At 36.0% G+C, this 17,247-nt stretch overlaps 1 protein-coding gene across 4 annotated transcripts in view; it reads left to right on the top strand.

Annotated features, from left to right (window-relative positions):
- The window catches only part of BANK1 (B cell scaffold protein with ankyrin repeats 1), a 384,383-nt gene that overhangs the window by 364,245 nt on the left and 2,891 nt on the right, over positions 1 to 17,247 (top strand). For all 4 annotated transcript variants that reach the window (XM_064484610.1, XM_064484614.1, XM_064484612.1 and 1 more), the window contains 5 exons: positions 8,486 to 8,664; positions 11,261 to 11,324; positions 14,846 to 14,875; positions 15,673 to 15,728; positions 17,131 to 17,195. In XM_064484610.1, the coding sequence (XP_064340680.1) occupies positions 8,486 to 8,664; positions 11,261 to 11,324; positions 14,846 to 14,875; positions 15,673 to 15,728; positions 17,131 to 17,190 (389 nt within the window). In that variant the 3' untranslated portion in view covers positions 17,191 to 17,195. The remainder of the gene's footprint in view (positions 1 to 8,485; positions 8,665 to 11,260; positions 11,325 to 14,845; positions 14,876 to 15,672; positions 15,729 to 17,130; positions 17,196 to 17,247) is intronic.

The following is a 17,247-nucleotide window of genomic DNA, read 5'->3' as shown; positions in this document are numbered from 1 at the left end:
TTACATTTCCATTTGTCATATTATTCACGGGAGGGTTTTTGGTTTTTTTTGTTTTTTTTTCATTCTAGTCATACCTGGAAAAACTTGTGGAATAGCTGCGTTCTTGTCTAAAATTGGGATGTGTCAACAGCCCACAGTGACCTCTCAGAAATGCTTGTGAAAGAAAGGCGTCAAAAAGATGAAATTCTTAATAATAGTGGAAACAAAGATTGGAGCTGATACTAGCTAGGATATGAGACTAATTCCAATTAATTCTAAGGTTAAAGAAAGGGGATTAAAACAAATAAAATCAGTAGTCCACCCGCTGACCCCCAGCTATCACTCTACTATAAGAATGCTAATTTTTTTTTAAGTTTTCCCCACTTCAGCTCTGGTCTTTATATACACATGCAGAAAAAGTAGTTCTCCCAGTAGAAAGCCTCCTGAGACCCTTCAGTAAAGCTCTGGGATGGAAAGATGGGTTGGGCAGGAAGAATTAATGTTTATTCAGGGAGTCAGTTGCTTGCAGCCTCTCAGTACACAGTGCCAAAGAATCATGTTCCATCTATATGTGGCAAAGCTGCCTTAGACAAAGCCTGCTAAGCCCTGTGATCTTGAGTTGTGAATTACACCTATCAGAGTCTTCTGCAATCCTTGAGCACAGAACAAAATTTGATCTGAACACAAGGAATAGAAGCAAAGGATAAATAAACACCAAATCTCTTGTTGAGCGTGATTCCGTAGATGCGTTTTCTCTCAAGGAGGTTGAAGAAGAGAACAAATAAATAATATGAAAACTTCAAAAACCACGTTAAGGAAAAGGAAAGATAATTTCATCGTGAAGATTCAGGATAATTATGCTTCCGTAAATCATTTATTTAATGAGTAAGGTTGAGTAAGTGCTTCCCAAGAAGCACTACGCTATCAGTATGGCGATAAGAGAAAATACGCACACGTGTGTACGTGCACATGTGCTCCACTCACATACACAAAGTAAGAACATTTCAACTAATGACTTGCAATTGTTTAAATCTGAAGCTTTTTGTAAGTATTTTAACTTTTTAGAAAATAACTGTAAAGAAGTATGATATATTTTGAACTTTCATTTACTAGATTAAGGTAAATTGCGTATAGTCTATCTCTATCCCACCTTTGTATCGAAAGATGGAAACTAAAAGAAAAGGCAAAAAAAAGAGTAAGATTTTGTATAGAACAACAGTTATGACAATATGCGTGTCAGTGAAACAGCCTCACAGAGCAGGAACAGTCACCGAGGGCCTTGTGCAGCATTCATACACCACGGCAAGTCCTCACAGCTGTCTTATGAGACAGGTATTATTTTCCCTTTGAAGATGGATTCGTTATCTCTAATCAAGGCCACAGAACTAAGAGGTAGAGATAAAATTTAAATTTAATGCTGTTTGACTCTGAAGTCTAAGTTTCCTACTGTCCTGTCGTTCCAAGTAGTCATTATAACAGCAATTACAACACAATTTCTATGACGCCCTGGGCTTTTGCACAAGCTTGGATGGTTACAAAGCATGTCACACATATAAGCTCCTTCAACCCTGGCAACAACCCTGTAATAAAGGTGTTATTTATCTGCATTTTATAGACAAATTGAAGTTTACAAAGGCTGGGTGAGAGAGCTGAGATTTGTACCCATGCTCGCCTGGTTCCAAATACCACCTTACACATTTTCTTTTATAAAAGATGCAGATTCAAATTTGGATAAAAGACAAAAATCAAACTATATTCTGCTTTTAAAAGATATAAGACAAAAAATACTAAAGAAAAGTTAAAAATGTATGGTCAGTAATGAATGCTGAAAGAAACAGTAATGGAGTTGTTTTCAACCTTAATTTTAGAAAAAAAAGAACTCAAGACAAAAGCATTAGAAAAGAAAATCTATTTATTTATTTAAATTCTAAAATCCAAATAAAAGCATGTCATTCATGCTCTTTTATGTGGCAAATTTTAAAACATTTAAATATTTAAATAAAATATGGTAGAATAAAAGAATCTGACAAAAACCACAGTAATAGTGAGAGGTCATAAATACTTTGAATCTTTGATAAAATAGTAAAAATGCAAAAAAAATTAAGATAATGTAAGTTTGTACTTAATAGACTATACACCTTTCAAGATCCTTAATTGATAATAGGCTATCTCACTTTTTAAAAATTTAATAAAAATATGACCTACTCAACTAACTTTCTGATCTCAGTATACTTTTTAAAGAATTAATAGCAGAAATGAAAAACAACTGGAGAAATTCTAGAAAACTTCTGAAGGCAAAGAGAAAATTAGAAACACAATTGAATGCTTAGAAAGCAAACTGTAAGCAGAGGAAACATCATGGCCTTAAAGCTTTAGTTATTTTCTTTTTTATGTCAGGCAAAATTTAATCATGAAAATGTAAATCTACAAAAGACAATTTGGAAGAATTATTTGCATTATCCAAATATTCTTTGTAAAGCTTTAGTTATTAAACAAGAAAAGGAAAACAAAGAAACTGAACACTAGTGAAAAAAAAATTATGGAATAAAAACTAATGAAATAAATGGTAGAATTTAAAGAATTCACAGATGTGAAACCACAAGGACTATTGACTAAATCTAAAAGTTTACTTTTAAAAAGAGTAAATTAGCAAATCCTCTGGCAAATCTAATCAAGAGACAACACCAATGAGAAAATCAGTCACAAGAAGATGTCAGTACATAGAATCAGAGGAATTGTTTGTGCTTGAAAATGTATGACTTTTCAAAGAGAAATACTAGTTAACAAAGTTATGTCAGGTCATAATGACATGTCAGCATAGGCTCTTCAGTTGTAACACGTGTGCCCCTCCGGTGGGCGGCGTTGATAATGTGGGAAGCGATGCACATGTGGAGACTGGGGTATATGGGAGACCTTTGTACTTCTGCTCATTTTGACTATGAACATAAAACTGCTCTAAATAATAAAGTGTATTAATAAAACAAAGTCAGCTTATTAAAAAACTATGTCAGGTGATGAGAGAATTTTTTGAAGTACTACTAGATTAATCGCTATGGAGTTTTGCAGATTTTTTTTAACTCAAAAGATAACCTAGGACAAGTTTCACCACTGAGTTATTGAAAACTCAAGTAAAGGAGAATTTTTGTATTACAGAACCATCTCACGTGGTGAAATATTAGTGTAATGTGCTAGTTATTTCATTAAGAAAAAAATGCATGCAAATCTCAGTTAATGATGAAATAGATGTAAATCATTATTGTTCAACTATTCACAATTTTCAAAAATCTTATAAAATAAGAAAGAGAATAATTTCTCAGCATGATCAGGAATGTCTTACTAGCTCAAGAACAGAGCTCCTTAATGCTAGAAACAAGATAAGGAGGCTTATTCTAGAAGATTCTAACAACTGGAATAACACGAGTCTAAAATAAAAAGTGTAATTATTTGGAAAGAGAAGGTGCTTTTCCATTATTTTTTAGATGATATGTGTACATGCCTACAGACCATTATAGAATCAACTATAAGACTCTTAAAATTATTTAAAACAGCTTGATATAATTCAGAAATAATTTTCCCTTTTTACATACCAGCAATGCTAGTTTGGAGATGTCATAAAAGAAAAAAGCTTATTCACTATACGTTGAAAACCAAAAGTTTCTATTAAAAAGAGAGGCATACCATTTTCTCGCATGGGCAGATTAAATAGACTAAATGCTTCTTTAAATAATTTACAGATTTTTTAAAAAATCCCAATCACTTTGAAAGGACTTTTTTTCCCCTTTGGAGAGAGAGACAACAGTTTAGAAGAATGCTTCTGAACTCATAAAGATTATAAATAAGTAAGAAGAGCAGAAATGAGGCAACCTTTTAGGAAAATAAAAAGATTGAGGCAGCACACTTGCCATGTGTGTTATTAAGGTCCATCACTTATGCGGTGCTTAAAGCTGCGGTGCTTAGCATCACACTGGCATGAGAAGCACTAGCAGGGAAAGAATATCACTGTAATTAGCTATAAAGTTATTAAAGCTTCTGTGCCTTTTTTTACTTGAATAATGCAAAATATTATCAAAAGTGCGTTGAGACATACACTCCCACATCCAACTGGTGAGAGTGTGTTTAACAGCACACTTCCAGGAAATGAGTTGGGCACTGAGTATCAACAGCTTTAAAAATGTTCTTACGCAAAAATTAGACTTTTACGAGTCTAACCGACGAAAATAAACAGCAATACAGCCAGTGATTTACGTTAAAGACTTTAAAGCACCAGTGATACATAATTGTGGGGAAAAATTAGAAACAATAAAAAATAGCCAACAGTAGGGAAGCAGGTAAACATTTTATTGAATATACAAACTTAAGAATATAATGCAGCCACCAAAACTCATGTTTCATAGAATATTTAATGGCATATGAGTAAGAGAAAAGAGCAGGAAACTTATCAGTATAAACCTAGCTCAGGAAAAAAAAAAAAGAAAAGAAAGAAACTTTAAAAAGGATAAACATCAGAATGTTAACACTCCACATTTCTGAAGAGTATAATATCGAGTGATAGCTGTTTTGTTGGTTAGTACTCTTCTGTATTTTCCAAATGGTGTGGGGGGAAGTCATGTTCTACGTCTGCAATTAAAGTGAAATGGCAAAGAATTCATTGTCAATGAAAAAATTATTAGGACATTTGTTAAAATAGTAAGGCCAGCTTTACTCAAGGGGGCCTGGATATAGCTATCTGAGGACTACTGCAGTGGAGTTTTGCAGTAGCGGGGAGAGGTTGGTCTCAGCCCTGAATACAGCAAGGAAAAGAGCGAGCAGAGTGTGTGGGAGGGGTGAGGAGTGAATGGAAAATTACTAAGAGAAAACACCAGGGGTACAATTGACCTAAAAGGATTCCTGCTCAAGACAGGCGAAGATGATCCAATATCACCTAGGGGGTGATGGAAGATAAAGGAACCCAATCAGACATTGAGGGTGATCAGATATCAAGGGTGGGGAATTTTGGCTAAACCAACTTAGCAGAATTCTTGTAAAAATTGAGCAATGCAAAGACACACACGGAAGTACAAAAAGTGAGAGCCTAGTTGCGAAGAGGACCCAGAAGAGTCTGACAAAAGCTTAGTCAAGGAGAGGACCTGCCAATAGCAGCCCTCTTAAAGAGACGTAGATACTTTACTTGGAACTCACGAATAAATCAACACTCCAAATATCTCTGAATTTGCTTATGTGGCCCTGAGTTTATTTGCTGCCAGTTCCCTAGATACAGATTAAAAAAAAACAGCTTCAGATTTGAATCTTGGTCACTGACTTTTTTTAAGTCCTGTTACTCCTTCCAGCTGCTCACGAAATAATTTAGTAAGAGGATACAGTACGGTATAGCATGGGACAGTATATTGGGCATCGCTTGGAATGGTATGTATTCCATGGAGAAACCTATTAGCAGAGTGAGAGAACTTTTCTTATTATAAAAAAAATAGCATTATTGCAGAGAGCTGGAAATTAGAAAAAGGTCATCACCTCTGATACCATCACAATAGTTTGCATCATCTTTAAAAATGTGCCTCCATGCTTTATTATATATACAACATTTATATGGTTAAAATTTTGCTATACATAGAATTTTGCATCCAGCTTTTGTACGTGGTCTTATAGAATAACTATACTCTCTTGCACATTGTTTTTTAAGTTATTATTTTAATGACTACCTAATATTTAAGTAAATATTTCATATTTTAAATCCCTTGTTGTTGGCCAGTGAAGTTGTTGCCTTTTCAAATTTCCAGGAAAAATGTTCTTCTAGCCAGTTAATCAGTAACAGGAAGAATTTTAATGAAAAGCTCAATTCACTTTCTTACCTAAGTTTTAGATTCATACACTGACCACACAGGTTGCTTGATGTTTATATGACCAGCATTTGGTCAAATGGAAAATCTTGTAAAGAAAAATTGACCCCAAAAGAACTAAATTTTAGAAACTATACTGTTTTGAAACTTTTACAATAAGAGACCAAGAGTCTGCAGTCTGTGCAATTAGCAGTCTGACAAGTTCTTTTCAATGAAAATAATGTTAGACCCATACTAACTCTCATGAAAATAAACTAATAAATATAAAGTTGAAGAGGAGGAAAAATCCTTTCCATCCCCCATAAAATAGTAATCTAAATAAAGCAATAAAGCAATTTTGCACAGTCTTCCAAAAATTACAGGTGGCATGTTTTGGTTTGATTAGTCTGCCCTGAGGACGAAAAGTGGTAAAATGCCTAATCATTTTTCATAGCAACTTGTTATGCCTAATACATATTTATCAAGATAATTTGCTCTAATCTTTTTAGTGTAAAAAAGAAAGAAGAAAAAACCAATGTATGTAAAATTAGTCCAGTTGTAAACAATTCACTTGATCTATCTAGAACTTCTATCACTCCTAAATTTTGTTCTTTTGTTCTCTCTGCACAACCATGAGAAACTGAACCCTGCCCCTTCCCCGCCTCAAAAAGTCATCTTACTTATATTTTAGTACCTAAAATTTGAAATATGAAGGGATAATTGAAATAAATGTTATTAAAAGAACTCAATTTTTTTTTTAATTCAGCTAAATCTGCACATATAGCAAAACTGAAGCTGGTACGATTTGCTGGGAAGACTTTGCTTGAGATAACTTCTATAAAAGCAGAACATCCAGCTGCATGGGTATTTGAGATAAAAATGGATTTGCACTTAGGCAAAGGGATAACAGAAGTGAGGTGCTAGTTAAATGGCAAAGCTGTTAAATGACGATGCTAAACCTCCACACTGGCAGGAGTGACACGAAGAATTCTACTGCAAACTGCATCTCACGAACTGGAGTGTGGAGGCTTGTAAAAAGCAAGTGCTGTAAGAAGCAAGATCTCAATTGTTATCCATGCTTTTGGCTGCTGAGCCACTGAGCCCTCTGGCTGACTTTTGCTTCTCCAGTTCCCCTGGGACTTCATGCCCCATCATCCCTGAAGTAAAAGATTTGGAGTATAGAATCTGTTGACATCTTGTTAGTTCTGGGGAAGAGGACTTCTGAAGAGAAAAGACAAGCCAAGAAAGCCCCCGTGGGAATCAGAATGACTGACCGTGAGCAGTTTTACGTCCATGTGAATCTTTTCAGAAAGGAACCCTCTCTCTGTCCCTGTTCCAAGATTCAGTGCTAGAATCTTTCTCAATCTTTCTCAAAACTAAAAGGGACATGAGAGAGCACTCCAGGACAGCTCCAAGGCTCAAATTCCCTCCAGACACTTAAAACCTGCTATCAAGTACTTGAACTTCGCATTTCCAGACTAACCAATCCTAACACTGTCAACAAATCTTTATTACTATAGAATTTGAATGCCCTCCCCATTTCCCAAATGCTTGTCAATCTAGTCTGGATACAATCTAGTTGATCTCTTTCTTTCTTGAAAAACAGCCCCCAGTAATGAGCAAATTCTCCAGGGACATACCCAACTTACTCAGCACCCACCTACCTACGGCTTGGCAGTTCTAGTGCTTTTCTCCTTCTAGACTCTGGGCATATTCAGATTTGATAGTGCATAAGACACGTACTGCCACTGAGTTACCCAGTTCCTGCTGAAATAGTGCGATAAGTATATTGGACTTAATAGAAATACGCAAATGAGAAGGTACAAACTCTAATGAGCCTGCAGCCAGGCAGGTAGTACAAATGTAATGTCATCCAGAGAGGATAAGGAGTGACAGAGATCAGGGCAGCCTGGAGCACACACAGTGCCCCTAAAAGGATGCAACTTCGTGTTTTTAAGCACATGTGGAACAAATAGAACACTGAATTCACCCATGGTCTACAATTTGCTCTCACTGTACTTCAGGCAGGTGTCTGGTGTGGCATTAGCAGCCACGCATGGGACACTGGATCATCTAATGTTCTTATTGTATTGAGCACATAATACATGGCATGCCCCCAAAATAAAACTCTTTTGAAAAGGAAGCAGTTCCCTACAAAATGATCAGCAATTATTTGTTTTAAATTTTTCAGGAATAAATTTTCAAATGATCCTAAACCTCTCGTGACATCTGGATGTTGGTTGAGATCTCTTTTCCCGAAGCTGGAAAGAGATGTTTATTCCACAGATATTTATTAGTAATAATAGTATTAACTGTCACATAGCTTACCGTGTGGCAGGCCCTGTGCTAAGTATTTTGTGCACGTAGTCAAAAGTAATCCTCACAAAAGAACATGAAATTGGCACTGCCCACCACCACCAGTGCACTGCAGACCTCTTGCCTCTGTTCTTTCTCTCCTCACCCTCTTAAGATTTTTAGCAATGAGACACATTCTTTTTACCTATAACACTAGATGTGAGGCATGACAATCCTTAGAAAGAAACTCATTTAAAAAATTCTATGCTGATTTATTTTGTAACTGCTCTTAGACTAGCTTGAGCAAGAAACTCAAACTGCTTATTTTTCAGAACGCTTTTTTTCCCTAGTTGTCATAGACTGACTTCTTGTTAAAACACTCTCCTCTCGTATTGTAGACAGAACTCGGTTGGAGAGTCAAGCCTTTTCCACCGTAAGTGACTGCCTCGCTTCTGGGCAGGAAGAACTTATCCTCCTGCAAGAGAAAGTCAAGAATGGGAAACTCTCTGTCGACGAAGCCCTGGAGAAATTTAAACACTGGCAGATGGGAAAGACTGGCCTGGAAGTAATTCAGCAGGTAATACTGACTCCGATCCCTCACTTACCAAGCTTCTAGCCTCTTTGTAAATGTTTAGTCTTAAGAAGAAATACAGATAACTGTTCTTTTGTTTTTAACTAGCCACAAAAAAAAGACGTTTTAAACTACCAATTAAAAGTTTGACGCTATCTAGATTTCATGTTTACAAACCATTGATGGACTCACCGCTGAGACCGAGTACATCAGAGCTAATTCCCAATCAGCTTCTACGGTTGTCCTTACTAGATGACTGCTTTATGAATCTCATTGCTGAAATTAAGGTGAAGCAGCTTCACACTAACGTGCTTAGCATTCTGAAGAATGTATTATGTACGCCAGACTTAAAGGGAATAGGAAAATGACTGAAATCATATCAGATTAATAGTCTTAAATAAAATTTAATATGTTTTACCTTCTCTTTCCCTTAACCTCTGAAAACATATGTATATCAGGATTTGCATATATATAAATATATACATATATAAACATAGATATCTCAGGATTTGCATATATAGAGATAGATATGTAGCTAAAGATATAGATCAGTCAGGATTTGCAGAGGAATTATACTAAGAGTATTAACTTGAGATAAGCTTGTCTTCTATAAACATAATTTACATCCTGAGAGGGGATTGGAGTAGGTGGTTCTAAGAGGAGAATGAAAACAGCATATAATATATACTCCATGACATGCCTCAGTGAGGGATAGCAGGGCAGTATTCTCTCTCCAGCAGGCCTTCCCACTCCCAAAATACTTCACCAGTTTTTTTTTTTCTCATCACAGAAAGCCGCAGTACCTTAGAAGCCAGTTCTCAGGCAGCTGTTTGATTAAACACATTTTGCTAGCTACGTTAGGCTAAAGTATAAATAATCATTAATAGCTTAGTATGCTACCTTTCCTCAGGGATCATTTTTATTTGAAAATAGTGCTTAAGATTTTTGAACAGCAGAGAAATGAATCGCAGTACGGCATATAGGCAGGAGCTAGTTTAGGCCAAGGGGATTTCCCCGTACGTCTGCGATCACATGCCTTGTCAGAACTCGCCTGTCTCTGAGGTTACCTCGTACTGTGGTTGGGTGGCTGGACCTGGTCAAGATTTTGCAGTGTTAAGCAAGGGCAGTTGTTTGGCCAAACAAATGCTAAGGATGCTGACTGTAGAGTTCTGTAGCAGATCGTAGTTCGTGGTTACAAATACAACTTCGCTTCTCAATCCATCCATTGCCAGTCACCATCAAGCATCCTCTTATCCTGAAATGGCTACAAATCACTTTCCTAACAATGCTAGAAAATAAGTTATATAAGTTTTGTCGAAATAAGTCAATTGTACTTCATCCTCCTTAGATCCTTCAGTAGTGAAGTTTACAATTTAAAGTAGTCCAACTTAAGTACCTTCTTGGAAATGATTTCACTAGTTGCTTTATTAAACCTTTGGTTGTTTCAATTTTATTTGTGTATTTATATTCAATATTGTTTTGGAAAGAATTTAAGATGGTCTATACTCAACTACTTCAAGACTGATGTAACTTATCTAATATATGGGGTTAATGGGATAATGAATGTGGTTAGCACTTATGCAAAACAAAACAAAACAAACTTAGCCTGTAAATGCAAGAACAGGCACTAAGACTACTTTCCATAAGAGCCGAAAGTTTGTGACTCTGACTGAGGAGAAATCAATCAGTTCTTTTCCATTTTTTCCCAGCTCTATTGAGATATAATTGACATGTAACAGTGTGTCAATTTAAAGTGTGCAATGTGTTGATTTGATATATTGCAAAACTGTTACCACCATAGCATTAGCTAACACCTCCATCATGTCACAAAATTACCATTTTTTGTGGTGAGAACATATAATATTTACTCTCTTAGCAACTTTCAAGTTGCTGTAAATAATATATATATAAAATACAGTACCATTAAATATAATCATCATGCTGAACATTAGGTCGCCAGAACTTTTTCATTGTATAGCTGGAAGTTTATACTCTTTGACCAACATCTCCCCATTTCTTCCACTCGTTAGCTCCTGACAACTACCACTCTACTCTGTTTTTATGAATTTGGCTTTTTTGGATTTCACATATCAGTGTGACCACACAGCATTTGTCCTTCTCCATCAGATTTATTTCACTTTGCATAATGCCCTCAAGGTCCATCCATGTTGCCTCAAAAGAGGATTTCCTTCTTTCTCTTGGTTGAATAATAGCCTATTGTATGTATACCCCAGCAAACCATCATTGTGTTGCCCTCCTGCTTTTGGATACTAAATAGCCAACGTAGATGCCTCAGGCGTTAGACTGGGAAAACATCTCCACCTCCCACTTACAGGTGTGATTTGGGAAGGTTAATTTCTCTGTACCTCAGTTTCCGTATTTGTAAAATGAGATGACTACATTTTTAACCATTTCATGAAGTTGTGAGGATTAAGTAAGATGAAATATGTAAAGTATCAAGGATGGTGATTGGGACATTGTGAGGACCAAATTTGTACTAACTTGTAGTGGTGGTACTGGTGATAGTAGTTAAAGTTTTCATCTTGATCTATGACAAATATGTGAATCTTGACGTCTGTTTCCTGGTTTTCTCCTCATGAAGGAAAAACTACGCCAACTACGAGACTGCATTATTGGGAAAAGGCCAGAAGAAGAAAATGTCTACAGTAAGTAAAATTTGCCCGCTTTTCAAAAATAATAGAGTGATGAAGTGAAAAGTGCAAAGACGGTGGAGCTGAACAGGCCTGGGTTCAAGTTTTACTCCATCACTTTCCAGCTGTTTAAACTGGAGAGTGTCTTCATCCTTGGTACTCAGTTTCCTTCTCTGTAAAACGGGAATAGTGATACATATATCTGGAATTGGTTTGCAAGTTAACATAAAATATCCTTTTCACCTTCTCTGGCCCATAATCAACCTTCCATAAATGCTACTTATCCTTTCCTGTGGTTTCTACATAAGTTACAAATAAGATAATTTTGCTCCAGTTTTTTTTTTTTGTATGAGCCATTATACAGGGTATTAAATTATTAAGGAGTCACACTTTTTTTAATAAGGTAGAATATCTTTAATATAGTCAGTTCTCACAACTGTCCACATATGGGTCATTTCACATTGTAAATCTCAAGTTGCCTTCGCCTGAAGCTAGCACGGTTCTTGTCAATGCAGATTTCTCTTGCTATTAATTACTCACTCATAGTTGCTCACAGGGGAAAAAAACACTCATTTTAATGTTAACACAAACCAAACATTATTAAGATGGTAAATCTTCTCCAAAGATAAACAAGTTCCAAAATTGAAAATAAGTTATATTGCCACTATATGACCACTCTTTCCCCAAGTCCCTACCCCTGCACAGATAATTAAAATCTGACAGCAACTAGCAAAGCTTGAGAGCGCCCATCTCTTCCTTTTTCAGTAACATTGCGCAGCTTTTAGCTAGTACTCATGCTGAAATTCACCGTGTTAAAGTTCATTTTCTTTTATGTTATTAGGTTATTACTTTTCCAGAGAATTCTTTAAGTTCTCTTAGAAATATTTTCTAAAACAGAAATACACTTTCTAAAATAATTAAGGTCATAAACACAAAACTGCTTTACAGATAACTGGGTTCTACAGACCACCTTTCTAACATGGAATTTAGGAATTAGGAATGTCTTTTAGTTAATTAGGAATTAACTCATTTCCCTTCCAGCCAAATTGGAATAAGAGGTAGCAGACAAACCCTCCCACTGTACAGAATACTAATACTGGGCAGAAATACGAGGCAGCTGATTTCAGAGAGTAGACAACAGGCAGCCTAAAGCTACAATCCCAGAGAAAAACAAAACGTATGAGACGTCTCTCATGATTGCCCAGGAGACTGATTTTCTGACTACAATTTGTGCAAAGCAAGCAGTCCTGTCAAACTGTGAGAGAACAAAAATCAGAGTTCAGGGTAGCCCAAGCCGCTGGGATGTGTATGGTGGAGATAGCTCAAAGAGAGTAAGGGACTACACGAGCCTGTGGCTACAGGACGAGTTGTCCATGTGCAGGGCAAGACCACTCAGGACATAGAAGAAAGCAGCTTCTAGAGCATTTAAGGCAAAACAGAGACACTGAAGGTTGAGAAGAGCCAGGGAAAAGCCAAACTGGGGATGTTTGAGTGGAAAGGTCTCCTTATTATTAACACACTTGGCTTCCTGCTGTGACATCCAAAAGATGCAATGAGTAAGGACCATGACTTAGAGTACATCCTGCTGTAGACCTGTCCCAATAAAGCCTAAAACCACTCCCCTACAAGAGCCCGTGGAAGACAGAGTTTGTAGGCTTTGTCCTACTGAGGGCCTTAGGAAACATCTTGGGCTTTCTACAGGTCAAGACTGAAAAGAGCAGAAAACCAAGCCCACCACAAGTTCATGCCAGTAATCAAACTGCTTGTTAAAACAAGAACCTATTCTTATCAAAGGAATATTACAGAATCTAGAAAATACAACAGATTACTTTTAATATCTAGTATTCAGGATTTTTTTTTTAAATAAAGAAGAGGTACAAAGGAAAAGAAAAATGTAATTGATAGAAAAGAAAAAGAAAGCCATCAATAAAACTGAACCTGAGATGGTCTTGTTGTTGAACTTAGCAGACAGAGACTGTAAATTATGAACATACTTAAATTAATGAAAAATACGGTTTTAAGGAGTGAATAAACATGAAATCTCAGCAGAAAAAAATGAAACTATATAAAAGAACCAAGGGGAAATTTGTAGAAATTAAAATTACTGTAAAAGAAATGAAAAATTTATCAGAAGAGCTTATCAGCAGATCGTATATAGCAAAAGTAAGATTTAATGAACTTGAAGGCAGTTCAATAGAAATTATCTCGTATGATGAACAGGGGGATAAAAAGACTTTAAAAATGAATGGAGCCTCAGAGACATATAGTACAATATAACACAGTCTAGCATGCACATAATTAAAGTCCTAGAGGAGAAAAGAGTGAGTTTAATATATATGTTATACATAAAGAGAAAAATATAGTTTTATATATATATTACATATAATATATACTTCCATATATGTATTTCCTTAGCTCTGTCTGCTGAGAGGACCTAGAAGCAATGACAAATCAGCAACAATGGGTACATCTAGTACCTAGATCTTAGTTTACAAAAACAAATGGCCAATAAGCATGTGAAAAGATGCTCAACATCATTAATCCTCAGGAAAAAGTAAATTAAATTATAAAGGGGCACCAAGACACAACAAGTACAATAGCTAAAATTGTAAAATGTTGTCAAAGTTAAGCAGTTAGGATGTGGAACAACTGGACATGCATTGCATGCATTGCTGATGGGAGTATGAAGCGCTGTGGTGACTTTAGGAATGTTAAATATACACTCGCTAGATAACCTAGCTATCCAAGAAAGATAGAAGATGGAGAATAAGTCCATCCAAAAGATATTCGTGAAAGTTCCTAGCAGTTTCATACGTAGTAGCTAAACTGAAAACAATCCAAATGTCCAATAGAAGAATAGACAATCATGTTGTGATATATTCTCACAATGGAATACTACTCAGCAGTAAAAAGTGATACCTACCGTTACACTACTGTTACCACTATGCTGAGTGAAAGACACCAGACACAGAGGAGTACATGCTTTTATCTGGACTTCTAGATAAAACTAATCTATAGAAATAGAAATCAGCTCAGGGGTCACCAGGGGTAATGGTGGGTGAGAAATGAGCTAAGGGGGCAGAAGGGGGTTTTCTGTGGAGATGAAATGTTCTCTGTGCTAACAAGGATGCTGAGTATAAGCTGTATCGATTTGTCAAAAGTCATCAACTTGCACCCTTTAAAATGTTTGAATTGTACTGTATGTAGTAAGTCTGAATAAGGTTAATTTTAGAAAAGAGAACTGAATAGCTCAGGCTAAAACAGTATCAAAGCAGAGTAGGAAGCTTGTATTATGTCAAACGTATGAAAATCTTGTAATACCATGGGACAAGCGTCAGAAGGAAAAAAGAGGTAATAAAAGACATAGGTTCACATTTAGCAGCTGGAGGTTAACATTTTTTAAATCAGATTGTGAAACTTCATAGTCATCACAAAGACAAGAAGTCGTCAAACAATAAGAAGAAATGAGCTTAAGTTAAATACTGAGCAAAACTCAGTAGAATGTGCTTTTTTTTTTTTTTTTTTTTGTCTTCTAGATAAACTCACCATTGTGCACCATCCAAATGGTAAGTGTTTGGTGTTTATGGAAGGATTTAAGACTAAAGCAAAGATCGTAGTAAACGAATTTTAATATTAATGCAAACCTAATATGATTAGGCTGGTCAGTGTAAAAACTCACAAACATTTTTTGTGTACATGCAAAACCACTTGACATCCAAAATAAACATGAGGTGATTCTAGACTAGCAATGCTAGAGGCATTGTGATATTGTAAAAGAAGCACGTGCTTTGAACTCTGACCTGGCTCTTCACAACTTACTAGCTGTGACCTTTGGCAAGTCATGTAAACTCTTTAAGCCTCAGTTTCCTCATATGTAAAGTGCAGACAAGAATTATACAGTGGGGAATTGCTATAAGGACTGATGATGATTTATGTAAATGGGGCTAATGCTTGATAAATGGGAGATATTGACAGAGCAAATGAAATTGAAGTAACACTTAGTAACTGGAGGGGTTCACCTTACTGTGATGGGAGAGGACTGTGTGCAGAAGTCTGGGGAAGTGGAGAGGCGCTGCGGGCCGGCTGGGGAGCTGTCCAATCAGCTAGAAGCCCCGCCTCCAGCCTGATTGTTTCTGAGCTGAAGCAGCTCTTCAGTATCCTTCTCTAGTCAATCTATGTCAGTAGGAGAAATTAATACATGCTTGTCAAGGGTGCCTTTTCAATATGCCCTTTTTATCTCTTTAGTAGTTTTTCTCTTTACTCATATCCTATTCTTTGTGTATTTATATATTTTTGTGTTGAATAAAGGAATTATTAAATGTGTGAATGAGTGAAGACATAATAACGGAGTTTGTATTTCTAGGTAACGAAAGTGCCCCCAGTGAAAGTATGCTTTATAACATACCCTTTGGCAATAAGGTGGGTTGTATTTATCTTCACTTTTATAAAATGCAAAAAAAAAAAAAAAGAGAGAATTTCTTTGTTGAGAAAGAATGTGAAAGCCTTCTATCCTGAGTATGCTTTGAAACATTTCAACACATATGAACTAAATAGATTACAGAAACATTTGTGTGCAAAATCCATGAGCAGTAATTTAAAGAAATTAACTATTCAGAAAATAGCAAAGAAAGAACTCAAAGGGAAATGGCACCGAGGCCAAAGTGTGGCTAATTCAACACATACAGACTAAATAAATCTTAGAGGAGTTGTAAATACATACTTCTTTAGCAAAAGGAATGTGATGAGTCTATTTGAACCACAATTTATACAGTCCTCAAAGTCTAGTTATAGGAAAAGATATAATGCCAAAATATTGTTCATATAAATATGCATTACTTCACATTGTAGAGTTAACTGAAAATTAATTGCCAACAAGAAGCTAAAAATAACACTAAGCAAAAACAGCAGCAATGGAAAACTAAGACCAGTTCAAGACAATACCAGTGAAGTCCTGACCAAAAATTTTCTCCTTAAAAATCGTGGAATTCCAACTACCTACACATGTGATGTAGAAAATTTGCACTGTTACCCAGGGTCATGTGGCAGCTGGATTTCTTGCTAAAATCCAGAAGTTAGGGCCCTCGGTAAATTTTCTTAATGAGCCAGTTTTCGTTTACCAAATTTTAATAGCCCTGTAAGCTCTCTTACGTTTTGCATAAATCGTACGTAATCATCAAAGTCATTCACTCTGAAGAACGGCTTGAAGTGTTTGCCTTTCTGGGTTATTCTGTGGCTCACTAGTGCGCTGTAAACCTAAGTAGCCCACAGCAGATAGACTCATGAGACTCATTTGACTATAGCAGAATTGTGAGGTACCACCTAGCCCAGGAGTTCACGAAAATATCTTTGTCAAACAAAGATACTTCTACAAGATCTGAAGGACTATGCAACAGTGGCATATTTTCTTCAGAGCAAGATTTTGGAAAAGAGCAAAAGAATACAAATTCCCAACACTTAGGTTATTCTCCCTCAAAAACAAAATTTGAACTCAAGGACTTTGTGGGTTTTTTTTTTTTTTCATTTTTGTATTTTTTCATTAACGGTTACCACAAGATATTGAATACAGTTCCCTGTGCTATACAGAAGAAATTTTTTTTTAATCTATTTTATATATAGTAGTTAGTATTTGCAGATCTTAAGGACTTTGATGTAGCTGAGCTTTATAACGATTCTTTCCTTTTAAGATGGAGGATTGTCCCTCCGGTTGCCTCAACAAAGCTGTTTTTCTGTGACTGTGAAAGGCAGCTATGACTTTATCATGTTCCTTTGTTCAGCCTTAAAATGGAGAAATGCTAACTCTGTCTTTTTTTTTTCCCCTTAGCCTCCTCCTCGATTCCAAGTTGAAAAAGAATTTGGTTTCTGTTTCAGGAAAGATCACTAAAGAAGGTAAAATATCAGCTATATATACAACTATATTTTTTAGAAAACCTAAAACAGC

Source organism: Camelus dromedarius, chromosome 1 (assembly GCF_036321535.1).
Source record: "Camelus dromedarius isolate mCamDro1 chromosome 1, mCamDro1.pat, whole genome shotgun sequence".
In the NCBI taxonomy this organism is placed as follows: Eukaryota; Metazoa; Chordata; class Mammalia; order Artiodactyla; family Camelidae; genus Camelus; species Camelus dromedarius.
Note: the sequence above shows the minus strand (reverse complement) of the source record. Positions and strands in the feature narration are given on the sequence as shown.